Source organism: Trachypithecus francoisi, unplaced genomic scaffold (genome assembly GCF_009764315.1).
Source record: "Trachypithecus francoisi isolate TF-2019V2 unplaced genomic scaffold, Tfra_2.0 Lachesis_group20, whole genome shotgun sequence".
NCBI classification, from domain to species: Eukaryota; Metazoa; Chordata; class Mammalia; order Primates; family Cercopithecidae; genus Trachypithecus; species Trachypithecus francoisi.
In genome coordinates this window covers 11,469,440-11,495,514 of record NW_022681466.1, presented here as the reverse complement: position 1 = coordinate 11,495,514, position 26,075 = coordinate 11,469,440, and the positions used below count along the sequence as shown (strand labels likewise).

Sequence of the window (26,075 nt, the reverse complement as noted above, 5' to 3'; positions counted from 1 at the left end):
CTCCTCTCTCAGCCTTTCGAGTAGCTGGGACTACAGGTGCACACCACCCTACCTGGCTAATATTTGTATTTTTTGTAGAAATGAGGTCTCACCATGTTGCGTGAGATCACCATACCAGGCGATGACAATGAAAAAATTTGAAATATGAGAGCGACCAACATGTGGTGCAGAGGCAGGAACGCAGCACAGGCCGCTGGAGAAACGGTGCCGACGGACTTGCTCCACACGGAGCTGCCATCAACCTTCAATTTGTAAAAAATGCGATTCCTGTAATCCCAGCACTTTGGGAGGCCAAGGTGGGCGGATCACGAGGTCAGGAGATCGAGATCATCCTGGCTGACACGGTGAAACCACGTCTCTACTAAAAAATACAAAAAATTAGCCGGGCGTGGTGGCAGGTGCCTGTAGTTCCAGCTACTTGGGATGCTGAGGCAGGAGAATCGCTTGACCAGGGAGGCAGGAGTTGCAGTGAGCTGCAGTCACTCCAGTGCTCTCCAGCCTGGGTGACAGAGTGAAACTCTGTCTCAAAAAAAAGCAATTCCACGTAGTAGGAGGTGAGACACATTGAAACGAGATGCGCCTCTATTTACCCAAGAGAAACGGAAACAGGTAACCATACAAAGATCTGTTCAGAACAGTCACAGCAGCTTTCTTCATGGTATTCCAAAGGTAAAAGCCAAATGTCCATCAGTTGGTGGATGGACAAATATATCTGATGTATCCATGCAAGGGAATACTATTCAACAATAAATAGGAACAGACTACTGATCTTGCAACATGGGTGGGTCTCAAAAGCATGATGCCAAGTGGAAGAAGCCAGACAAGAAAAGCTACAGACTGTGCGATTCCATTTATATGACATTCTAGAAATGGCAGAGCTATAGGCACAGAAGGCGGCACAGCGGTTGCCAGGGCTGGAGGTATGCAATTTTGTACATAAATTATCCCCAGTAATCCTGACTTCAAGTAAATAAGTTACTCATTTTCCTTTTTTAGGAAGGAGTAGCCTTATAAATATCTAAATTTGACAATAAAAATAAGATGTCTAATTTAAAAAGATACACTCACAAACTGTTTGACAGAACTCCTAACATGCCGGCGGGGGCTGGGGGAGGAAACGTGTGCCTGAGAGTGCGCGGACATGCTAACGAGTCTCCTTGTCACAAAAGGAGAAAGACGATGGTATTTTAAAATCCTTTTCTCTGTTTTTCAAATGTCCTGTAACGCAATCACTTATCCTTGATAAGGATTTTTTTTTTTAATTGCACTTTAAAAACTCCGTAGATTAGCAGGCACCAATAGAAAGTACAGGTTCTCGTCAGCTTACGGTGGGGGTGCAGCCCGGCAAACCCGACGTAAGTTGAAAATATCCTAAGTCCAAAATGCAGGCTGCGTGCGGTGGCTCACGCCTGCAATCCCAGCACTTTCAGAGACCAAGGGGGCAGATCACCTGAGGTCAGGAGTTCAAGACCAGCCTGGCCAACATGGTGAAACCCCGTCTCTTTTAAAAATACTAAATTAGCTGGGCATGGTGGTGGTGCATGTCTGTAATCCCAGTTAGCTGAGAGGTTGAGGCAGGAGAATCGCCTGAACCCAGGAGGTGGAGGTTGCAGTGAGCTGAGATTGAGCCATTGCACTCCAGCCTGGGCGACAAGAGTGAAACTTCATCTCAAACAAACAAACAAAAAACCCCAAATGCACTTCCTGCAGATTGCCTGCCAGGCACCCCGGCTCAGCCCAGCCTCCCTCAAACATGCTCAGGACACTCCCATGAGCCTACAGGTGGCAAAATCATCTCATACAAAGCCTGTTTGATAACAAAGTGTTGGGCATCCACGTAATTTATTGAATACCGTGCTGAAAACCGGGAGGTTGTGTGGGACTCGAAGCCCAGTTTCTGTTGCCTGCCTGTTGCCTTAATACCATGGTAAAGTCTAAAAATCGTTAAGTCAGGGACTGTCTGTACACGAAACAAAAAGAACATATGGAATCTAGAATATGGCCCAGGTGTTGGGCCCTGGGCCTCTGAGGATGAAGCGGGGAACGCAGGAGGTGTCCAGCAGCCTGTGGTCAAGGCCGGGTTCTCTCCCAGGACGCTGCCCACAGCTTTTGTCCTCGGGTTGGCCTGCCTGGCAGCCGGGGCCACAGCTGAGGGCCTGGGAGGAGGCTGCGAGGCAGTGCGGCTGACCGATTCACATCTCGGGGTAAAGAGGCTGTGGCCGCGGGCCAAGACCTGTCTGTCCCTGTATTTCCTGCCAGGAAATAGGACAAAGGCAGGTAAGAAGACGGGTGATTTTGGCTCCAAGTCCCAAGGGCGTGTGAATTCTGATTAGGTTATCTGTCCCCAAGTTAAGTACAGTCCAGGCTTTGTTTTCTGAGAGTGAAAGTGAGCCATTTCCCTGCATACATGATGGGAAGGGGCTGACCGTGGGCGCCTCGTGGTTATCCACCTAGCTTTGGGACCCATGTTGGATTCCGTGGACCGCCGTGGTCTTTGGAGGGTTGGTGTGGTGGGGCCGGTCTGGTCTCGAGGGTCATACATGGCTCCTTCAGGACTTCTGGCTGCTGGGCAGGGCAGTGTCCAGCTCCCACAGGCAGGCCCAGATGGACAGGGGATGTGCTCACAAGCATGGTCATTCCCCAGTGGGAAGGAGGGACGGGACACCTTGAGCTACCACAGCATTCCTGACGGGCCTTACCCATGTCCCTGTGTCTGGGGACATTTTTGTTTGTTTGTTTGTTTGTTTTTTGAGACAGGTTCTGACTCTGTTGCCCAGGCTGGAGGGCAGTGGCACCATCTCGGCTCACTGCAGCCTCGACCTCCTGGGCTCAAGCAGTCCTCCCACCCAGCCTCCTGAATAGCTGGGACTACAGGTCTACAGGTGCACACCATCATGCCCAGCTAATTAAAAAAATTTTGAGACACAGGGTCTTGCTCTGTTGCCCGTGCTGGAGTGCAGTAGTGCAATCACAGTTCACTGCAGCTCAAATTCCTAAACTCAAGTGATCATCCTGCTTCTACCTCTCAAGTAGATGAGACCACAGGCACACACCACCACACCTGACTATTTTTTATGTTTTATTTTAGAGACAAGTTCTTACTATGTTGCCCAGGCTGGTCTTGAACTCCTGGGCTCAAGGGATCCTCTTGCCTCAGTCTCCCAAAGCACTGGGATTACAGATAGGAGCCACTATGCCCGCCCATGGGGGCACATTTCTAATGGGGTTGTTACTCTGTCTTTGGTCTGTGGCCTCAGGTCTGCTGGGTCACCAGTGTCCTTGGGTATATGGGGTGTTGGTGGTGACTGGGCCCCACCTGCCAGATCCCCAGGCTAGAAGGAGGCCTGCTGGGGACACTGTGGCAATGCCCACACCCAACCCATCCCACACTGCCTTCCACTCCTTTCTCCTCCATCAACTGGGGGCAAGGACAGCGTTCCCTTTGACGGGCTACACCAGACCGAGCTGAGCCTGGGGCCTGTCATGCAGGAAACAGTGAAACTGCCGGCTTGTTGACTGGCTCTAATTCTGCATTCAGTCTTTCTTCTTCCTGTCCTCCCTCCCTAGGGCAGGCTCCAGCACTCCACACCAAGGGGAAGAGCCCCTGAGAAGTCGTCTCTGCCATCATCAGGATTGAGGGAAAAGTAAGTCTAGGAGATTACGGCAAGCCCTCAGTTTTCTTTCTTTCTTTTTTTTTGAGACTAAGTCTCGCTCTGTCGCCCAGGCTGGAGTGCAGTGGCGCCATCTTGGCTCACTGCCACCTCCACTTCCCGGGTTCAAGTGATTCTCCTGCCTCAGCCTCCTGAGTAGTTGGGACTACAGGTGCCCGCCACCACGCCTGAATGACTTTTTGTATATTTAGTAGAGACGGGGTTTCACCGTGTTAGCCAGGATGGTCTCGATCTCCTGACCTCGTGATCCACCCGCCTCGGCCTCCCAAAGAGCTGGGATTACAGGCGTGAGCCACCGTACCCGGCCCCTTCGGCTTCCTTGGGTTGACGTAAACAGGAAACAGAATAACACGTTTCATGTTTCTCCTGAACTTTTATGACCGTGTGCAAAACCCCTAAAAAACAGGGAAGACAGAAAAAAAAAAAAAAAGCCAAGACAAGCACAGCTTCTGAGCTAAGCTTGCAGCTTGTGTATGAGACACGCGGCCAAGATTATGGTTAGCGCCTCCTCCACCACAGCAACCCCCCACCAAGGACAGGGAAGTCAGACTGTCTTCCGTGCATTAGGTTGTAGACTCGACATCAGATGAAGAGAGACACGAAGGCATGGGAAAAGAGAAAGGGTGAGGTTTGGCTGGAACCTAATCAAAGGTATTAACTGATCTGAAAAAATGCCACGGGCGTCAGGAGGGAGGAGGGGTGGGGAGTGGAATGGAGAAAGCAGCCAAGGTCAGGGTGAGGGTTGCTCGGGGGACACCTCCCGCCCATGTGGTTGGACTGGCCATGAACTTCAGGGAGGAAGCAGGAAGCAGGCAGGGCTGGGGCCCAGGCATTCTGCCCTTTAGTGGGTCCCTGAGCATGGGTCTGTGTCATCGATTTCTGTGTCCTCCTCCCCCACAGACTAGAATCTGCTAGTCCAAGTGTGCAGCATTGGGTTCTTTGGTGTTTATATTCCTTTTTTTGGCACTCTCTTGGCTCACTGCAAGCTCTGCCTCCTGAGTAGCTGGGACTACAGGTGCTCGCCACCGCGCCCAGCTAATTTTTTATATTTTTAGTAGAGACGGGGTTTCACCGTGTTAGCCAGAATGGTCTCGATCTCCTGACCTCATGATCCACCCGCCTCGGCCTCCCAAAGTGCTGGGATTACAACCGTGAACCATCGTGCCCGGCCTCTTTGGTGTTTATATTTCATCATGCACATGAATGGGCTGTTATTCTCAGTTACACGTCAGGTTCTGGTGAGCTCAATTCATGTAAACTAACTCCAGGACAAGTGTGCCTTCCCGGTTTGATGGCAAAACCAAGCTTCTGGGTCAGGGGGTCCTGCCCCACAGGGATCTTACAGGATGAAAGCTCTAGACACGCCCAGACAGCCACCAGGGTACTGGCCTTATAGGCACCATCCTGACCATCAGCCAGGAATGTCACCATTTTCTAAGATGCTCTACAAATCTGAACATCTCAAGGTCAATATTTGAGGTATAGTTCAGTCACTGCACTCCTAGCTTGGAAGTCCTAAGCAATGCAATAATTTATTTCTGTAATAATGGCCCTGACCTATTAAACCTCTCTCCAAGTTGCTTCCTCAAATCCATGTGGGTGCAAACAGCAAATCTCTGCAATTACTTCTTACACTTCTCACAATGTCCTACACGGCCTGCACTTTTAAAAGATTGGCTGGGCGCAGTGGTTCTCTCCTATAATCCCAGCACTTTGGGAGGCCAAGGTGGGTGGATCACCTGAGGTCAAGAGTTCAAGACCAGCCTGGCCAACATGGTGAAACCCCCTCTCTACTAAAAATACAAAAATTAGCTGGGGGTAGCGGTGCATGCCTGTAATCCCAGCTACTCTAGAGGCTGAGGCAGGAGAATCGCTTGAACCCAGGAGGCAGAGGCTGCAGTGAGCCAAGATGGCAGCACTGCACTCTAGCCTGGGGGACAGAGCGAGACTCCACTGCAAAAACAATAAAAATAAAATAAATAGAAGATGGGCCTCACTCCTCCATGGGGCCTTGGTGCACTGAGCTGCAGGTGAAGTCAGGAGCTCTCTCATTCGTGCAGCGTTTGTGTGTGTACATATTTGGCTAAAATATTCACTCAACATTCTGTGCATACATGTTTTATAAAACAAGATATCTATTTTTTTCATTGATCCGATTGGCACAGTCCTAAAGTGTGACAACATGCTGAGCTGTCAGGGGACTTTGAAACACTGCTGCCGGGGGTGTGACTGTCACAATCCTACTTAGCAATACCCGCCAGACCCAGACATTCCAGGCTTGATGGGTAATATAAAAAAAAATTAGGCCAGGCGTGGTGGCTCACGCCTGTAATCCCAGCACTTTGGGAGGCTGAGGCAGGCAGATCACCAGGTCAGGAGATCGAGACCATCCTGGCTAACACGGTGAAACCCCATCTCTACTAAAAACACAAAAAATTAGCCGGGCATGGTGGCGGGCGCCTGTAGTCTCGGGAGGCTGAGGCAGGAGAATGGCGTGAACCCAGGAGGCGGAGCTTGCAGTGAGCTGAGATCACACCACTGCACTCCAGTCTGGGCGACAGAGCAAGGCTATGTCTCAAAAAAACAAAAAGTCATTTCCTTCACTCCCATGAGCCAACAATATAAAGCCAAAGGGAACACTGTGGTTAATACAGGCGCTGTTTGGCTGAAGCCTGGTTTCCCCTGTAAAGATGCAGGTAGAGGAACCGGAGCCAGCTGTGGTCGGGCAAGGGCCCCTCTTCCTGTGTCACCGGTGGCCTGCACACCAGGACGAGAGGACTTGGCCATCTGCCCACATGGGCGGCTTTTTCCTCCTGCCCCAATGCTAGGACTTAATACCTGACTGTTAATGACACTGCTCAGTTGCCTCGGGCCTTGAGAAAAGTCAAGGCCGGGTTCTCTCTGAGCGTCCAGCACCTGGCCTGGCTCTCCAAGGCTCATGACCTGTGAACCCCGCAGCGTCCCCAGGGGAAGACGCCACCTCTGAGACGTTCCTGTGGTCCAGCTCTCCCCTGCATCCCAGACTAACCAGCGTCCTCTCTGTACACCGTCCTCATTGCCCTCAGAGACACGGCTTCCTTTTGGTTGCAAAACACTGTAAAAATCGTATTCGATCAGGTCTCCTCCTCCCCGGCCCACAGTCACCAGCACCCGCTCCCGCGACAAGCAAAGGCTCCTGGTTTTCTGGGATCCCCTCTCTAATTTCTGTGCAATTGCAAGAAAGCGTATGCATTCGTCCAGAGTCTTCCTTCCCTCTCGTGCTCCGTGGGAGCACACCACACACACTGTTCTGCACCTCATTGCTTTTTCCACTTAACAGCGTGTCCTGGATCTCTTCCCAAGTCAAAATACAAACACCGCTCATTCCCGCCTTTCCACCACGTGGCATTCCACTGGGATACTTCTACGGGGAAGCTTTCTGCCCGGGGCATCGAGGGTGTTCCCGTTCCTTTGTTATTGTGGTGTTGCTGTAGATAACCAGGTCCAGGAATGCTATGCTCACTAGGATGCTATATAATTTTTTAAAAATTCAAGCAATTCTCTGCCTCAGCCTCCCGAGTAGCTGGGATTGCAGGTGTCCGCACCATGCCTGGTTAATTTTTGTATTTTTAGTAGAGACGAGGTTTTACTATCTTGGCCAGGCTGGTCTTGAACTCCTGGCCTCATGATCCACCTGCCTCGGCCTCCCAAAGTGTTGGGATTACAGGTGTGAGCCACCATGCCCGGCTGGAAATGAGTATGTTTAATCCAGCATTATTCATTTGAAAATGTTTTGGTCTAAAAACCTTTTTTTTTTTTTTTTTTTTTTTGAGATGGAGTCTTCCTCTGTTGCCCAGGCTGGAGTGCAGTGGCGAGATCTCAGCTCACTGCAAGCTCCGCCTCCCAGGTTCACGCCGTTCTCCTGCCTCAGCCTCCCAAGTAGCTGGGACTACAGGCGCCGGCACCACACTCGGCTGATTTTTTGTATTTTTAGTAGAGACAGCGTTTCACCATGTTAGCCAGGATGGTCTCCATCTCCTGACCTCGTGATCCGCCTGTCTCGGCCTCCCAAAGTGCTGGGATGACAGGCGTGAGACACTGCGCCCGGCCGGAAATGAGTATGTTTAATCCAGCATTATTCATTTGAAAATGTTTTGGTCTAAAACTTTTAAAAACAAAACGGTTTCATTTTGTTTCTTTAGTCACAGGACCCAAAAGGAAACGCATCTCCTGGTTGTGTGACTGCTGCGGGCCGCCTGTCTGCGGGTGCTATGGGACCAGCCTATCCCTCATTCCTTGGTCCAGCCTTTCTTGAGCGCTTGCTGTATGCCAGGCTCTGTGCTGGGCACAAGGGGTAGAGACTACGAAAGGTGGAGGCGAGGTTGAAGTCAGCGGGTGAGCCATGTGCCACCACAGTGCTCAGCTTTTGCTTTCTGGGTCCCGACACCTGGTCACCCTGGGTGGTTTTAGGAATGAAGGCAGCAGCTGTGTCTCCAACGCCCCGCCCCGAGCCACGCATCCATCCCCAGAAGTGACAGGATGCCTGGAGGAGGCCTCTTCCTCCCCTTCCTTCGGAGATTAAAACAGAATTTCAGTTGGAATGCAGCCCTCAGGCAGAACAATCGGATGGGATGGGGTTTCCGCACTCAGGCGGTGATACTGCAAATCAAAGGGACACCTTTCCCTCCCAAAGAGACCTTTCTCTTCATCCTGCTCTGTGTTTCTACTTAATCCTGCCAGGAAATCTGAGCAGAAAAGCCTCGCTCCTCCCAGTGCCGCAGTGTTGGAAAGGATTTAAGAATCGCTGAAATCTTATCAAACAACGAGGGAGCTTTCCGGATGGAAGCCTGGACCCGGCGCTCCAGGTGCACCCTCTGTCCCAGAGATCCGGTGGACCCAGAAGGAGCGGCGTAGGGTGGGCCTGCCACGGACCCCTGGGGTTCCCGCGTGTCCTCGCTGCCTGTGGCCCTGCAGTACCTGAGTGCCTCCAGCACTGCCCTGTGCGCCTCGTCACGGTGCTTCATGCCCACCAGGCTGGTGGCCCACTGCTGCAGGATGCGCCTCTTCTCCATGCTGATGGCATCGATCTCTGTGCAGGCCTGCAGCCAACAGGGGAGAGGGCAGGAACGGCTGTCTCATTTCATTTGCGAGCAAAGCCCAAGAACAGCAGAGCCTCACATTCCCTAATCTTCCTCTTTTCCTTCTATCACCTGTACTTTCCTTGATCATGCATCCACAGAGGGGTAAACAGAAGCCTGAATGTAGCTTTCAGGATAACCCGCACCTGCTTTGAGCCTTTGCTCAGGGCCTGTGGTGCTCAGTGCTTGGGAATGAGGAGGGGGAGGGAGGCAGGAGAGGGAGGAAGGGGGAGGGAGGAGGGGGAAGATGAAGGAGGGAGGAGAGGGAGGAAGGGGGAGGGAGGAGAGGGAGGAAGGGGGAGGGAGGAGGGGGAAGATGAAGGAGGGAGGAGGGAGGAGAGGGAGGAGGGGAAAATGAAAGAGGGAGGAGGGGGAAGATAAAGAGGGAAGGGGAGAGGGGAGAGGGAGGAGGGAGGGGAGGAGGGAGAAGAGGAGGGGAATCCTGGCCAGCATCCGTGAAACATCATTGTGGGGTTGGTGGTGTTGCTGATTCGGGCTGAGGTCCTACAGGATGGGATGAGCCCAGCACCACTTCCTGTAGGGAGCTCATGATGGAAGGAGGTGTTTGTCTCAAGAATGACCAGGCCTGGATGCTCTCGTCCGGCCAGGAGAAGCAGGGCTGCCTAGACTGGGAATGAGGAGGCACAACCAGACAGTCAGGGGTGGGTAGGTCAGGCAGGCTGAGCGGAGGCTGGAAGTCTAGGGGCATCGTGGGGGGCAGTGAGGGGCCAACTGCAGTAAGGGCTTGGGCCCATGTAGGGGAGGGGCTTGAAAACGAGGTGGGTGGTTTAGGAATTTACTCCAAGGGCAAGGGGAGTTCCTTTATGCTCGGGGCACAGAGGTTAAGGCTGGTACAGTTGCCTGGGCTGAATCTCACCTGCTGTGCCTCAGTGTCCCCAGCTGTGATATAGGTACAAGAGTGGCACCTAGGTCCCGGGGCTGTCGGGTCAAGTGAGTTGAGGCCTGCATGCCCAGCACGGCCTGGATCATGGTCTTATTTTGAGTGGTGTTTGGGATTCTTGATGAGTCATCCCCTAATGCAAAGCATTGTGACTTTAGCAAGCCGGCGGCCTGAGTCAGCCAACTGGGGCATCCTGCAGAACGCCAAGTCCCAGAAGTGCCTGCACGCCGTGACACCCAGACAAGCTTGGCAGACAACGACTGAAGCCACCGTGCGTTAGAACCTCACGGGGGAGCCGAGGGCCGCGCCAGGCATGAGAGAGGCCATCGCCCTGGAGGTACCACGCTTGGCTGTGAGGGTTTCTGAACCATCTATTCATTACGACATAACCTAACATGGTGTGAATTAAGGACACCATGATGAGGGGGACTGGTTTTTCCTCTCACAGACACTTACTTAGGATTATTGAGCAGCCTAGGAAGGGACACTGTGTACATCCAGGGACTGACTTCCTTTTGTCTGTAGCATTTCCTTTCATTGTAGCTGCCATGGCACAGCTGTCTCTCTCTGGGGTACCGAGTGATATCTCACCACTTGTGTACTGCTTGAATCAGGTAATTAGCATACCAATCACCTCCAGCAATTGTTATTTCTTTGAGTTAGAAACATTCAAAATCCTCTTTTCTAGCTATCTGAAAATGTACAACAAATTCTTGTTAACTAGGCCAGGTGCGGCGGCTCATGCCTGTAATCCCAGCACTTAGGGAGGCTGAGGCGGACGGATCACCTGAGGTCAGGAGTCTGAGACCAGCCTGACCATGGGCTGCAGGTGTCTCTTGGATGCACGGACTCCCTTTCCTTTGGATAAATGCCCAGTTGTGGGACTGCTGGGTCACAGTTTTGTACTGGGGTAAGTTATTCACGAAGGAGGCTGTTCTGTGCCATTGGGCAGTGGGAGCTGGTCCAGGCAGCAGGTGGGCACCCAAATCCAGCCAGGATGCACCTTAAACCGAGCCTGTGCGGGGCCTCCCCATGGTGTCCCCAAGGCTGCCGGCCGCGGCCTGGTTGACCGAGGTGCAGGTCAAGGCATAAAGATGGAAAGATGGGCTTTATCTTTATCACCTGTGCCTTTAGACCTCAGTTTTTCACAAAGGCAAGTGTTCAGCCAATGTGAATAGAATGTGCAAATAAGCAAAAAGAAAATGAAAATGCCAGTAATTCTACCACTTAGAGATAACCATTTCCAACTTCTCACCGCTGTGATTGTGTGTGTGTGAAATCAAATTCTATATATTGTTTCATAAGCTCCTATTACATTTTTTTTTTTTTGAGACGCTCGTCACCTAGGCTGGAGGGCAATGGCACGATCTTGGCTCACTGCAATTTCCGCCTCCAAGTTCAAGCAATTCTTCTGTCTCAGCCTCCCGAATAGCTGCAATTGTAGGCACTCACCACCACGCCTGGCTAATTTTCATATTTTTAGTAGAGACGGGGTTTCACCATGTTGGTCAGGCTGGTCTCGAACTCCTGACCCTTAGGTGATCCGCCCACCTCGGTCTCCCACAGTACTGGGATTACAGGCGTGAGCCACCATGCCCAGCCATATTAAAAATTAATGTATTGTGCCAGGTGCAGGTGTGTTGTGCCAGTGCTGCCCATAATCCCAGCACTTTGGGAGGTTGAGGCGGCGGGATTGCTTGAGGCCAGGAGTTCCCAACCAGTCTGGGCAACAAAAAGAAACCCCGTCTCTACAAAAAGAATAATAATAAAAAAAAATTAGCAGGATGTAGTGCCATGTGCCTGTAGTCCTACCTACTTGAGAGGCTGAGGTGGAAGGATTGCTTGGACCCAGAAGTTTGAGGCTACAGTGATGGCCCCAGTGCACTCCAGCCTGGGTGACAGAGTGAGACTTTGTCTCTAAAAAATGAAAGTAAGAAATTAATATTGAGACAGGTTTCCATGTCAGTAGAGCTCTTTTTGGTGGGGTGTATTCTGATGCACAGGTGTATGAAAATGGGCTTCACTAACGTCCTCTTCTTGGGGTCTTTCTTTCCGATGACACAGAACACGGTGATGCGCACCATCTCCCCCATGAGTCTCTATTCATTGTATTTATTTATTTGGAGACAGGGGTTTCGCTCTGTCGCCCAGGCTGGAGTGCAGTGGTGCAATCTTAGCTCACTGCAGCCCTGACCTCCTGGGCACAAGTGATCCTCCTGCTTCAGCCTCCTGAGTAGCTGGGACTACAGATGGCTTTACTGCTTTTAACATACAAAAATGGTATCTGTGTACATCTTTGCTAGGTTCCTTGGAATGGAGTCTAAGCAATGGCAGGGTGTGGGGTTAGGGTTAGGGTTAGGGTTAGGGTTAGGGAGGGAGTGGCTGCATATGACCATATTGCCCTGGATAAAGATCTTGATAAAGATAAAGGCCAATCTGTATTTTCATGGTCAACAGCAGGGAGGGCTCATCTCTCCTTATCTTTCTTTGCCAACTCCGTAGGGGACTCCCTGTCCTTTGGTTACTTGTGACTTCACTCGATGAACGGGGGGCCTGCTGTTGCCCCCACACTGTTCCGGGTGCTGGAAATGAGAAATGAACGAAGTGCGGGCGGCTCCCTTCCCTGGGGGAGTTGCATGGAGGAGAGGGCGGCAGGTGCAAAAGGAACCGCGTAGCCCACCTGCCTCTAGGGTGTGGAAGCACACAGGCGCGTCTCCTTGGCTTTCAGCATCTCTTCACATCCCTAGATTTACGAAAGGCTGTGAGTTGTCTTCTCCTGCCTGTCTCCCCACCTTCATCTGGTTTGTGGGGTCCTTAATCTACAAAGGTTTTATTGAGGGTGTGATTGCCCTCCTAGTCTTTTGTTTTGTTTTGTTTTTTTGAGACGGATTCTGGCTCTGTCACCCAGGCTGAAATGCAATGGCATGATCTCAGCTCACTGCAACCTCTGCCTCCTGGGTTCAAGCGATTCTCCTGTCTCAGCCTCCCAAGTAGCTGGGATTACAGGCACATACCACCACGCCCAGCTAATGTTTGTATTTTCAGTAGAGTTGGGGTTTTGCCATTAGGCCAGGCTGGTCTTGAACTCCTGACCTCAGGGGATCTGCCCGCCTCGGCCTCCCACAGTGCTGGAATTACAGGTGCGGGCCACCGTGCCCGGCCCCTCCTGGTCTTTTCCTTTAAGGTTCCTGCTTTCGGTGTTATGCTTCGAAAGGCCTCCCCAGCCCAGGACTATATAAATATTTTCATTTGTTTTCGTCTGGCACATTTTCCCCCATTTAAATACTTGATTCCATCTGGAATTTATTTTAGTGTCTGGTATGAGGAAAAGATTTAATTTTTTCCCAAATGATTAACCAAATGTCCCGACATCATTGGATGCATAATTCATTGACTCTCTGGTAATTTATAATTGACTAGGTTTTTATATAAACTCCGGCTTGCTTTGGGGCTCTCATAGGCTTCAATGTTTTGCCTGTCTATCTTGTAACACATTATTTTAGCCTCTAGAACTTTATGGTTTTGTTTTATTTTAGACAGGGTGTTGCTCCTTAGCCCAGGCTGGAATGCAGTGGTATGATCATAGTTCACTGTAGCTTTGACCTCCCAGGCTCAAGTGATCCTCCTGCCTCAGCCTCCTGAGTAGCTGGGACCACAGGTGCACACCACCATAGTGGGCTAATGTTTTATTATTATTTTATTTTATTTTTGTAGAGACAGGGTCTCACCATGTCGCCCAGTCTGGTCTCGAACTTCTGGGCTCAAGCCATCCTCCTGCCTCAGCCTCCCCAAGTTCTGGGATTACAGGTGTGCACCACCTCGCCTGGCCAGAGCTTTACTGTATACTTCAATGTTTGGTGGGGTGATGCTAGGGTGAGCTGCCATCCTGCTGTGTCCAGGACCCCCTGGGCTTAGCGTGGAAAGTCCCTCGTCTTGGGGACCCCTCGGTCCTGAGCAGAGTGGGATGGTTGCTTGCCCCGTGTGAATCTTCTCTTCCAAAACCATTCTTGGCTGGCCTTCCTAATCTATTTTTCAGACAGAACTCCAGAATTGTTTGGTTAATTAAGGGATTGTTTGTTCCTGGGATTCTGATTGGGACGTGCTCTACTTTCATTGCATTTGCAGCTGGAGACACCAGTGATGAGTAACGCCTAGCCCTGGGCCCTCTCTTTACCCTGGGAGCCCACAGTGCTCATCCGTTCCTTCAAGTCCTCTTCGTCTCTTTCATCGGCTGGGCGCGGTGGCTCATGCCTGTAATCCCAGCTCTTTGGGAGGCTGAGGTGGGTGGATCACCTGAGGTCAGGAGTTTGAGACCAGCTTGGCCAATATGGCAAAACCCTGTTTCTACTAAAAATATAAAAATTAGCCACGCGTGGAGGTGGGCGCCTGTAGTCCCAGCCACTCTGGAGGCTGAGGCAGAAGCATTGCTTGAACCCGGGAGGCGGAGGTTGCAGTGAGCTGAGATTGCACCACTGCACTCCAGCCTGGGTGACAGAGTGAGACTCTGTCCCAGAAAACAAACAAACAAACAAAAAGTTAATTGTTTCCTCCGTGTCATTCCTGCAGTCGTGAATGCAGATGGTGACTCACATATTTTTTTTTAAGTGGCAGTAACTTTGGTATCTGGTGCTGCCACTACAGATCTGAATCGGGGGCTGAGAGGGAGCGGCTCCCACCCACTTTGTCCCCTCCATTCCCTACTCCGCATGGTGCAGAGATGTAGGTGCCACCCGTCGGGGGCTGAGAGGGAGCAGCTCCCACCCACTTTGTCCCCTCCGTTCCCTACTCCGCATGGTGCAGAGATGTAGGTGCCACCCGTCGGGGGCTGAGAGGGAGCGGCTCCCACCCACTTTGTCCCCTCCGTTCCCTACTCCGCATGGTGCAGAGATGTAGGTGCCACCCGGAAGGCCGGCTGCCTACGGCGGGGGCAGTCATTAGAAAGACTTCAGTCCTCCCTGGAAGAGGCCCCTGCAGGCTAAGGAACTTGCCAAGCATCCCCCCAGCAAGCTGGCCTTGGCGGTCACGAAGAGACTAGAGTGTCTGAACCCTGCGAGGCCTTCTGTCATCCACTGGCCAGGGGAGGAATGGGAGTCCGGGCCATCCACCTGTCGGCATCTACTGTGGCCCTGCCATGGGGAGGGCCCAATGTTTGCAGATGCTGAAGGAGATGTAAGTTGGCTGCGGTCACTCATCCAGCAGACGGGCAGGTGCAGTCTAGTAGACCCACCAGCACCCCATGCGTGAGCACTCACTGGTGGGTCAAACACCGAGAGCGGCAGGGACTGCTCTTACCTCACTCACTGCTTTCCTTAAAATCCGGGTATCCTCAGCTTGGGCCAAGTACTGAGCCTCAAACAGGGCAATGTCTTCTTCCAGCTGCTGGGCTCGAGTGGTGAGCTGGTCCACATACAGGTCCTGGGAAACAGGATGAGAAGCAGCCCCGTCAGGAGGTGTCCGTGGCTGAGGGCCTGTTCTCTACCAACCCTTGATGCATGTTGAGGCCACCCAGGCCGGTCACCACCCCTCCGGCCGGCAGCCTTCACACAGGAGACGAAGCTGAGCCCCTTTCTGAAGCTCCACGGTCTGGTGATCATTCAATGTGTGTCGAGTTTGCAGAATACCTGCTTTTTCTTCTCGATTTCTGCCCGGATCCTCTCTGTCTCGGTCTTCTTCACCACTTGCTGCATCACACGGATATCGTCCCGCATGTCCTGGTCAATGTTCTGCATGTAGAAGAGATGCAGGGCCAAGTTCTCCATCTCAGTCTGCAGAGCTGCCACTGCGGGTAGGGCAGGGGGGTGATGGCAGAGAAAGAAAGAGAGCGAGCGAGCGTGGGGAGGCTGTCCCAGCATCCCCCACGCAGAGACCTAGGAGGAGGCGGGGAACAGCTGCCCTGGGCACCCTTCCTGCCATTTTTGGGTAAGAGTGGGAAACTGCTTTTAAACTATCAAGACCCAGACTTTGTCAGCAAAGAGTTTACAATCTCATGGAAGAGACAAAAATATACGGAATCTACATCCACAAATTGCAACAAGCTGTTCCATTCCCCACCAAGTCTCAGAGATCCTCCCGGTAGTCTAAAGAGACATTGAAGTGGTGCCAGGTGGTAAGGCTTCGGGTTGATTGGATAGATTTCTTTTTTTTTTTTTTTTTTTTTTGAGACGGAGTGTCGCTCTGTCGCCCAAGCTGGAGTGCAGTGGCCGGATCTCAGCTCACTGCAAGCTCCGCCTCCGGGGTTCACGCCATTCTCCTGCCTCAGCCTCCCGAATGGCTGGGACTACAGGCGCCCGCCACCTCGCCCGGCTAGTTTTTTGTACTTTTTAGTAGAGACGGGGTTTCACTGTGTTAGCCAGGATGGTCTCGATCTCCTGACCTTGTGATCTGCCCGCCTCGGCCTCCCAAAGTGCTGGGACTACAGGCTTGAGCCACCACGCCCGGCCGATTGGATAGATTTCTTACCACTGAAAGACTGGCAACCTTAGGTGGAGTCTTAAGTCCCCCGGGAGGAGACCAGAGCATCCAGGGCAGGCTGAGCTCCACAGACGCCCCTGCACTGACACTGCCAGGCAGCAGTGCAGGGCAGAGAGGACGAGGCTGGAAAAGGCAGCACCTTCCGTCCCATTAAGTGACAGTCAGTGCTCTCAGAGGAGGCCAAGGCCCGAGGAACTGATCCCTTTAACAAAACTTGCATGAGATGGATTTCTAAAGCTACAGTACCAATTTATTGAGGGAGCTACACGTGGGTCAGTACTTGTTTACTCACCGCACAGAGCACTCCTTTTCAGCGGCTGGATCCAAACAGAAAACTGAATTACAGGGCAAAAGACTGCTGGACGCACATCATCCTGGAGCCAGGTGTGCTCGAAGGATACAGCTTAAACTTGCAAAACCATTTTGGCTGGGCGTGGGGGTTCACACCTGTAACCCCAGCACTTTGAGAGGCTGAGGTGGGCGAATCACTTGAGGCCAGGAGTTCAAGACCAGCCTAGCCAACATGGTGAAATCCTGTCTCTATTCAAATTACAAAAATTAACAGGGCATGATGGTGCACGTCTGTAATCCCAGCTACTCAGGAGGCTGAGGCGGGAGGATCACACCACTGCACTACAGCCTGGGTGACAAAGTGAGACTCTGTCTCAAAAAAAAAAAAGCAACCTGTGCAGTATAGTTTGCAGTAGCTACATTTCAAAGTAAATTTCCTTTAAATTCTCTTTGAGGACTTGCTATTCTTTTTTTTTTTAGCCCAGGAATTCCAGACCAACCTGGGCAACAAAGTAAGACCCTGTCTCTCTCTCTCTCTCTCTCTCTCTCTCTCTCTCTCTCTCTATACACACACACACACACACACACATATATATATGCAGGCTGGTCTCTCTCTATATACATATATATATGTGTGTGTGTGTGTGTGTGTGTGTGTATATATATAGAGAGAGAGAATTAGCCAGACCTGGTTGCGCATGCATAGTCCTAGCTACTTGGGAAGCTGAGGTGTGAGGATCACTTAAGGCTGGGAGTTCGAGGCTACTGCGCCGTTGCACTCCAGCCTGGGCGACAGAGCAAGATGCTGCCTTGAAAAAAACAAAAGCAAAAAGAATCCACGAGAATCTCCGTTGCCTCTGTGGAGGGCCCGGGTGGCTGGGTGGGAGAAGGGGCAAAGAGAGGAAAATTTCCTTTTCGTTGTAGAGCTAGCTCTTGCATTTTGAATCATTACTTTTCCAAAATAAGTAAATAATTATGTTGAATAAATTTAGGTTCACCAAAACATCTCACCATGGATGGTAACGGGAATTGCAATAGATTTATTGCTAATTTGGAGGGAAATGGCATTTTTATATCATGCATCTTCCCGGCTGGTAACGTGGGCACTCCATTTATTTAGATCTGTTTTATGACCTTTCATAAAATTTCTTGTTTTTCTTCAGATAGGCTCACTTATTCCTTGTTGGACTTATTCCTGGACTTATTTTAAAGTTGTTATAGCTATTATGAATGAGCTTTTTTAAAAATTGTAATTCCTGGCCGGGCGCGGTGGCTCATGCCTGTAATCCCAGCACTTTGGGAGGCCGAGACGGGTGGATCACGAGGTCAGGAGATCGAGACCATCCTGGCTAACACAGTGAAACCCCGTCTCTACTAAAAAAAAAAAAAATACAAAAAACTAGCCGGGCAAGGTGGCGGGCGCCTGTAGTCCCAGCCATTCGGGAGGCTGAGGCAGGAGAATGGCGTGAACTCGGGAGACGGAGCTTGCAGTGAGCTGAGATCTGACCACTGCACTCCAGCCTGGGCGACAGAGCGAGACTCCATCTCAAAAAAAAAAAAAAAAATTGTAATTCCTAACTATATTACTGGTGTAGAAGAAAACTATAGAGCTGGTATCCAGCTACTTTATTGATTTCTTACTGTTTCTACTGACTTTTTTTTTTCATTAGTAGAGGTTGAGAATTTCAGTATTTCATTTCCAGATCCATATCTCATTTCTTTCTCTTATTTTCTTTGTGTTGCTGGAGCCTCCAAAACAGTCTGGGGTAACTGCTGTGCTAGCAGGCCGCCTCATCTCATTCCTGATTTTAAGTCTAGTCTTTCCACTGGATCACATTTTCTTGTTAGCTTCTGATAAATACTTAGAACTTTCCTTCTATCCTACTTTGGGATGGATGATGAGTTTTATTAAATACCCATTTGGCACCCACCCAGGAAGCCTTTTTTTGTTGGCCAGGCTAGAGTGCAGTGGCACAATCTCAGGTCACTGCAACCTCTGTCTTCCGGGCTCAAACAATTCTCCTGCCTCAACCTACTGAGTAGCTGGGATTACAGGTGCCTGCCACCACACCTGGCTAATTTTTTGTATTGCTAGGAAAGACAGGGTTTCACCATGTTGGGCAGGCTGGTCTTGAATTCCTGACCTCAGGTAATCTGCCCGCCTTGGCCTCCCAAAGTGCTGGAATTACAGGCATGAGCCTCCGCGTCCTGCCTCCATCCTTTAATTTATAAATATAATGCATGAAATTAGTAGATTTCCTAATTGTGAATTACTCCTGCGTGAATTCCAGAAGTAAATCCTACTTATTTTGCTAACGTTTTGTTCAGGATTTTCACTCTTCATACGTGGGACCACTTTACAGTTTCCTGTTTGTATGCTGTTAGCATTTGCAGCCAGGCTTTCACTAAGCATCGCAGGACCAGCCTGCGGGGAGTTTCCGGAATCTTCCATCCCCTGGAGCTTTGATAACACAGGAAATGTTTGTTCCTTGAAGGTTACTAGAAGGCTTCCGTAACATCTTCCAACATGGGTGCATTTAGAGAAAACAGATTTTTGACATTTTCAGTTTGTTCCATGATGTAACTAGTGCAATGCATAGCATTCTTGAAATTAAAAACAAAAACAAAAAAAACCCTCCCCCAAGTTGTCCTCATTCCCAACATTGTGACTTGCATGATCTCCTTTTTATTGCCAGACAAGCCAGCAGTGTGTAAGGCTTATTGGTCATTAAAAAAAGGCAGTTTTATTTATCAAGTCAATTCAGTTTTGGTTTATTTCATCAGCTTCTGCTTTTGATCTTTACTGCTTTCTTTTTCTACTTCTTTCAGCTTATTTCCCTCCTTTGAGCTTCTCAAATAGAATGTCTGTTTTCAGGCCTGTTTGTGGAAATGTAAATAAACTCTGTCACGGGTTTTGTCCGAGCAGATTTGGTTGCAACTGGAAGTCTTCACGCGTGGACTTCCCGTTGTTAATTTCCAGAGTCTATAACTGACATGCAGGTCAAATGCTAATGATCCTTCTCCCTTAGAATTCTGCATGCACTGGGAGGCCGAGGTGGGCAGATCACAAGGTCAGGAGTTCAAGACCAGCCTGACCAACATGGTGAAACCCTGTATCTACAAAAAAACAAACATTAGCCAGGCATGGTGGCATGTGCCTGTAGTCCCAGCTACTTGGGAGGCTGAGGCAGGAGAATCACTTGAACCCAGCAGGCGGAGGTTGCAGTGAGCTGAGATCACGTCATTGCACTCCAGCCTGGGCGACAGAGAGAGACTCCATCTCAAAAAAAAAAAAAAAACAAGAATTCTGTATGCATTGACATCCTGCTATTTATATTGAAGTTCTGCGATTCTCAGCCCTGGCCACATGTTAGCATCATCTGGAAGCTTAAGGGTGAAAAAGAAAGCCAGAAACAAACAATGCCTCATCCTTGCCAGAACAAATCAATCTGAAATCTGGGCTGGGCTGGGTCCTGGTGGTATTGAGCTCTCCCTGGTTCCTCCAAGGGGCAGCTGATGGAGACCTTGATGTAAACGCAGCCCAGGCCCAGCCTCAAGAGGCCATCTGGGTTTTCCCGCCTAGAAGCCTGCAGCATTTTTTCTTTTGCCGTGGAATTTGGAAATCTCACCAGCAATGTCTGGGGAGGTTCATTTCCTCTTTCAGCTGCATGGCTTGTCACGAGTCTTTCTGTCTCGTGAACTCACGCATCTGTTCTCCTGGTCACTGGCTGTTGCCTCTCATCTCCTGACATCTCTCTCTTATGGACATTGATTTGATTTTTCTGATCTATTGTCCATGTCTTTTATCTCCTCCTCAAGATATCCAACATTTTGGGGTTTGCTCTATTTCCGGGGAAGATTCCTCAAACTGGCTTTTTAGTTAAGAAATTCAGTTTTCAACGCATTCATTTGTCTAGTTAGTGCCTTTTGGGGGGATGATGATTATATTTTTAAATTTCACGTACCCCTTTTCCTAACACTTTGTTCTCTTTACAGACACAACGTCCTCTAAAATCTCATGAGACTCCCAGTTGGTGCCTCCGCACGCTCTGTTTTTGGAATCAGGGCTGGGCTTGCCTGTCTGTTCAGCTCAGTCTCCTCTCAGGTCTGGGGATCTCCGGTTGGTAACTCACATTTTGGCGTGAAGGTTTAGTGACTGTGATGGCTAATTAATACTGAGTGTCAACTTGATTGGATTGAAGGAGACAAAGTATCGATCCTGGGTGTGTCTCTGAGGGTGTTGCCAAAGGAGATGAACATTTGAGTCAGTGGCCTGGGAAAAGGCAGACCCACCCTCCATCTGAGTGGGCACCCTCTAACCAGCTGCCAGTGCAGCTGGAGTATAAGCAGGCAGAAAAATGTGGAAAGAGAGACTGGTGTAGCCTCTCAGCCTACATCTTTCTCCTGTGCTGGATGCTTCCTGCCCTTGAACATTCGACTCCAGGTTCTTCATTTTTGGAACTCAGACTGGCTCTCCTTCCTCCTCAGCCTGCTGATGGCCTATTGTGGACCTTGTGATCCTGTGTTAATACTGAATAAACTCCCCTTTCTCTATATATCCATCCTGCTAGTTCTGTCCCTCTAGAGAACCCTAATACAGTGACTGATGGGCTCCGTCTCCCTCCCAGATGAGGCAGGTGACCGTGGGCTTTCTCCAGGGGCTAGACCCCACGTCTCACCTAAGGGACTGTGCAGTGGTGGCTGACCCCCGGTCAGGGCCGGGACCGCTGCCCAAATTCTCCAGTTCTGAGAAGGCAGAGATGGTGCTATTTGAGGCAGGTCTTGCCAGGTTGAAGAGCCTTGGCTCCAGCCCTTTCCTAATCTCCAGGAAGCACAGAGTCCACCAGAGTGTTTAGATCTTTTCAGAATCCCATCCACGCTTTGAGCCCTAGCAGAGGGCAGCCGGCAGGCACTCAACCCCAGCTCCATGGCTCCAGCCTTGCTGAGCAGAGGGGAGCCGGTGGGTGCTCTACCCCAGCTCCACAGCTCCAGCCTCACTGCAGGTGTGGGGAGCAGGTGGGGGCATGCGTCCTCCTTCAGGAGGGTCTGAATTCTGTGACTTCTGGAGGACGCGGTTCTTTCCGTTCAGCATGGATGTCACGTTCTTTCCTTTTGCTGTTTTCTGTTCATTTGATGGTAACTGGAGAGAGGTTCTTGATAAGTGCCCACTTACCCTAACTCTGAAATTTCCAGAAACCTCTTCCACTTTTCTCAGGGTTTAAAATGTTTCTTTCCAGAACAGCTGCGATGGCCGTGCGCTTCTGTTTTCTTCCAGGTTTGTGTAGGCCATTTCCCCATGATAAGAGTAATACAGAGTTGACTGAGAAAGTTGAAAACATCAAAAAGCATAAAGACTGAAATACTACATAACCACAAGAGGAAGCCACTGTGCTCGGTCACCTACATGACCAGCTCTGTGCAAGCACACTGCTTTAGTGGTAATGTTGCATAGCATGTGCCGTAGCCCTCACTGTCTTATCTGATTCAAAGCTACCCGCTGACCTGCCGCACACATCCTGCGGTGGTCGGGCCCCGGGCTATGGTCTCACTGTCGTGCCAGCCCCGGCCTCACCCTTGCATTCGCACCTGTCGAAACCCTCCAGCACCCCTGGTCTGCTCTTGCCTCCTGGTCTTGCCTGTCCTTGGACCTCTGCAGCCCACCTGTCTCTCCCAGTTTTGAGTCTCTACACCCTGGCTGTTAGCAGCTTCAGCATTTGCTGCTTTGTCCTGAGAGGTGCCATTTAACATATGTATGACCGGGCGCAGTGTCTCATGCCCGTAATCCCAGCACTTTGGGAGGCTGAGTTCGAGAGCAGCCTGGCCAACATGGTGAAACCCTGTCTCTACTAAAAATACAAAAAATAGCCAGGCATGGTGGCAGGTGCCTGTAATCCCAGCTACTCGGGAGGCTGAGCCAGGAGACTGGCTTGAACTGGAAGGGGGAGGTTGTAGTGAGCCAAGATCGCGCCACTGCACTCCAGCCTGGGTGACAGAGTAAGACTCCATCTCAAATAACAGCAAAAAGACATTTGATTTACGTGCCTTCCCCTCCTTAAAAGGGTGGGAATCCTTCCAGGACACACACACATCTTACTTTTCTAGGTGCCTGGCCATGGTACACGGGGACACCCCTGGGAACCCCTCCAGGACCCGATGGCGTGTGGGGCCGCGGGGTTGCCTTACGCTTTTTGCGCTCCTCGTTGGCGGCGGCGCAGGTCTTGGTGTAGAGTGCGCGGGCGCCCTGCAGCTCCTCCTCCTTCTGCCTGCGCTCGCTCGAGGCGACTGAGTGGCGATCGTGACTCTTCTCCAGCAGTTTCTGCAGGTGTACCAGGTGCTGCTGCACCTCATAGAGATTCACCCCCAGCTCCTGCCGCTGGGCTCGGCTCTGCTTGGTAGCCACGACCTGGACCAGAGAGAGAAACGGGGTCACCAGGATGCGGGCATCTGGCCAGGGTGGGAGACTGGACAGATACACACCAGCTCTTGGAGGTCCAGCTTCAACTTTTCGATCTGTCGGTTCAGGTAGTTCTTCAGGGCAGCCTGGAATCTTACCATCAGGGGCTGGAACAGTGGAAAAACCACAGGCGGTTACCCTCCTGGTTACCCTCCTGCCCAACCCAGGGCTCAGCCCACGCGGCCACAGGTCTCCCTCTGGTGGGCCAGAGGCGACTTCCGTGTGGAGTGCTCCCTGCTTCTGCTTGGGATTCTTACTCTGGAAGCCACAAATTAAAGGCACCTCATGGTCTCATCTCAGGCACTTGCAGAACTGAATGCATATTTTGGCAAAATGATGGTGAGCTGGGGCCAGAGGGTGAGTGGAGCAGTGGTCTGGGGACAGAACCTCCCCCTGCAGCCCCCAGTTCCTTCCTGCAGCTCCTGGAGCTCTGCAGCTTTCCTGATGGGTGAACGAAATCAACATCTGCCTTTTCCCCTTGCCAGTGGGTAGAGCAGGGAGCTGCAATCCAATTGGTGCCCAGTGGCTCCCAAGATGGGCCCCACACCCCCAACATTGGCAATGACTGGAGACTTTTTTTTTTTTTTTGAGAGCGAGTTTCGCTCTTGTTGCCCAGGCTGAAATGCAGTGGTGCCATCTTGGCTCACTGCAACCTCCACCTCCTGGGTTCAAGCAATTCTCCTGCCTCAGCCTCCCAAGTAGCAGGGATTACAGGTGCTCACCACCACGCCCAGCTAATTTTGTGTGTGTGTGTGTGTATTTTTAGTAGAGATGGGGTTTCACCATGTTGGCCAGGTTGATCTCGAACTCCTGACCTCAGGTGATCCACACACCTTGGCCTCCCAAAGTGCTGGGATTACAGGCATGAGCTACCACGCCTGGCCTGGAGACATTTTTGATGGTCACAACCAAAGGGGGATGCTCCTGGCATGTAGTGGGGGGACCTCAGGGATGCCGTTCAATACCACACAAGGCACAGCACAGAATGACCCGGCCCCACAGGGCAGGGGTTGAGAAACACAGGCCTTACCTGTACCAATCTTAGAAGAGAGTACCCTACGAAGAGGCAGGTCAATCAGTGCCTATAAACGGTGCAGTGAACAGGCGAGATACAAGTACAGCATGTGGGGTCAGGAGTGGGTCACAGTGCAGGCAGAGAAAGGGGCCTGAGTCATTCTCCATCTGTGTATGCAAAGTAAAACCCGGGAAGGCTTCCTTACGTGGTCTGGGTCCAAAACCACCAGTCGGGACCCTTCATCTTCTCCTTCCTCGTCACTCCCCTCGGACTCCACGCTCTCTGCCACGGCCTCTTCCTCGGAACTGGGCTGCTGGATCTGGTCCTGGAACACTGGCTGGTCTCCTTCCCTGGGGTGGGCATCAGGCACCCTTGGGGGGATCACTGTGGGGAGAGACAGCGACACATTGCCGAGCTGCTGGAGAGAAGGCTCAGTGATTCTCTTCTGGGGCATCAACGGCACAGCTGCTGTCATGCCTCCTGCAGCATGATGGGAAGGTGACAGCAAAAGCATCTGAACGGCCTGTGGGTCAGAAACATCATTTACCCCATCTTCTATTCACTGACTCAGCGCATCCCAGAGAAAGCGCCCCGTTTTAAAGGTAGGCAGGAAGGAAATTATTTTTGAGAGGCTTCTTTACACATAAAGAGTGAATAGAAAGGTAGTCACTTAACTAGTGGATTAGATACCATTTTTTTTTTTTTTTTCAGACAGGGTCTCACTCTGTCACCCAGGCTGGAGGGCAGTGGTGGGATCTCGGCTCACTGCAACCTCCGCCTCCCGGGTTCAAGCGATTCTCCTGCCTCAGCCTCCTGAGTAGCTGGGATTACAGGCACCCACCACCATGTCCGGCTAATTTTTGTATTTTTAGTAGAGACGGGGTTTCACCATGTTGGCCAGACTGGTCTCAAACTCCTGACCTTGTGATCCACCCGCCTCGGCCTCCCAAAGTGCTGGGATTACAGGCGTGAGCCACTACGCCCAGCCTAGATTTGAATTTTTTTAAAAATGTGAAACAGCTGATAAGACTGCAAAAGAAAGGAAATAATAAATGAGGCTCTAGTTTTGGCCTTTACATAATTCTAGGTTGGAGAGATCCCTGTTCTGTTTTGTACTAATTTATTTATTTGTTTACTTATTTAGAGACAGGGTCTTGCCCTGTCGCTCAGGCTGGAGTGCAGTGGTGTGATCTCAGCTTACTGCAACCTCTACCTCCCAGGTTCAAGTGGTTCTTCTGCCTCAGCTTCCCTCAATCCCTCGGGAGTGACAAGTAGCTGGGATGACAGGTACGCGCCACTACGCTTGGCTAATTATGTTTTGTTTTGTTTTTTTGAGATAGAGTCTCGCTCTTGTTGCCCAGGCTGGAATGCAGTGGCTCAATCTTGGCTCATTGCAACCTCCACCTCCCAGGTTCAAGTGAGTCTCCTGTCTCAGCCTCCTAAGTAGCTGGGATTACAGGCGCCTGCCACCATGCCTGGCTAATTTTTGTATTTTTTAGTAGAGATGGGGTTTCGCCATGTTGGCCAGGCTGGTCTTGAACTCCTGACCTCAGGTGATCCCCCGGCCTTGGCCTCTCAAAGTGCCGGGATTCCAGGCGTGAGCCACGGCGCCCAGCCTGTTTTTTACTAATTTAGACAGGTGCTATTTTCATGTCATTTGCAAGTAATGCAAGGTTTTGGACTGGCTGCAAGTCGGTACCACAGGGAATTTGCAGCTTCCTGATCTGCCCTCCTGTGTCCACAGTACTGGGATGCCAGGACTACGTAAGAAGACGGGGGTTCTGGAAAGCCTCTGAAAGTCAGCAGACAGACTCAGGCCTGGGGGTGCTGTCACGGCATGCCTCGCTCTGAGACCAGGAGGCAGCGAGAGATGGCCGTCAGAAGATGGGGCTGGGCATCACAGAATCTCAGCGAAGGCTGCATTCTGTCACTTAATCGAACCAGTTCCTTAATGCCCTTAGGGGAACTGTCTGTTAAATGCAGAAAGGTTCCTACTTCATCAGTCACTGTTAGGATTAAATGAGATAAAACAGTAAACGCCCAATAAATGTTATCCATATCTGTTAATAAGATTTTTCTCTTTCAGCTCACAGCCACTCAGTAAACAGGTAACGAACGGATGACAAATGAGTGGCGTCCCTTGCACAGAAGGGCC

The 26,075-nt window shown here is 51.0% G+C and overlaps 1 protein-coding gene across 1 annotated transcript in view; it reads right to left on the bottom strand.

Annotated features, from left to right (window-relative positions):
• The window catches only part of CCDC40 (coiled-coil domain containing 40), a 62,467-nt gene that overhangs the window by 26,116 nt on the left and 10,276 nt on the right, over positions 1 to 26,075 (bottom strand). Inside the window, exons 5-10 of the mRNA XM_033182498.1 lie at positions 24,126 to 24,304; positions 22,929 to 23,012; positions 22,635 to 22,854; positions 15,311 to 15,468; positions 14,982 to 15,104; positions 8,628 to 8,749 (exon numbers count right to left, since the gene is read on the bottom strand). Of these exons, the coding sequence (XP_033038389.1) occupies positions 8,628 to 8,749; positions 14,982 to 15,104; positions 15,311 to 15,468; positions 22,635 to 22,854; positions 22,929 to 23,012; positions 24,126 to 24,304 (886 nt within the window). The remainder of the gene's footprint in view (positions 1 to 8,627; positions 8,750 to 14,981; positions 15,105 to 15,310; positions 15,469 to 22,634; positions 22,855 to 22,928; positions 23,013 to 24,125; positions 24,305 to 26,075) is intronic.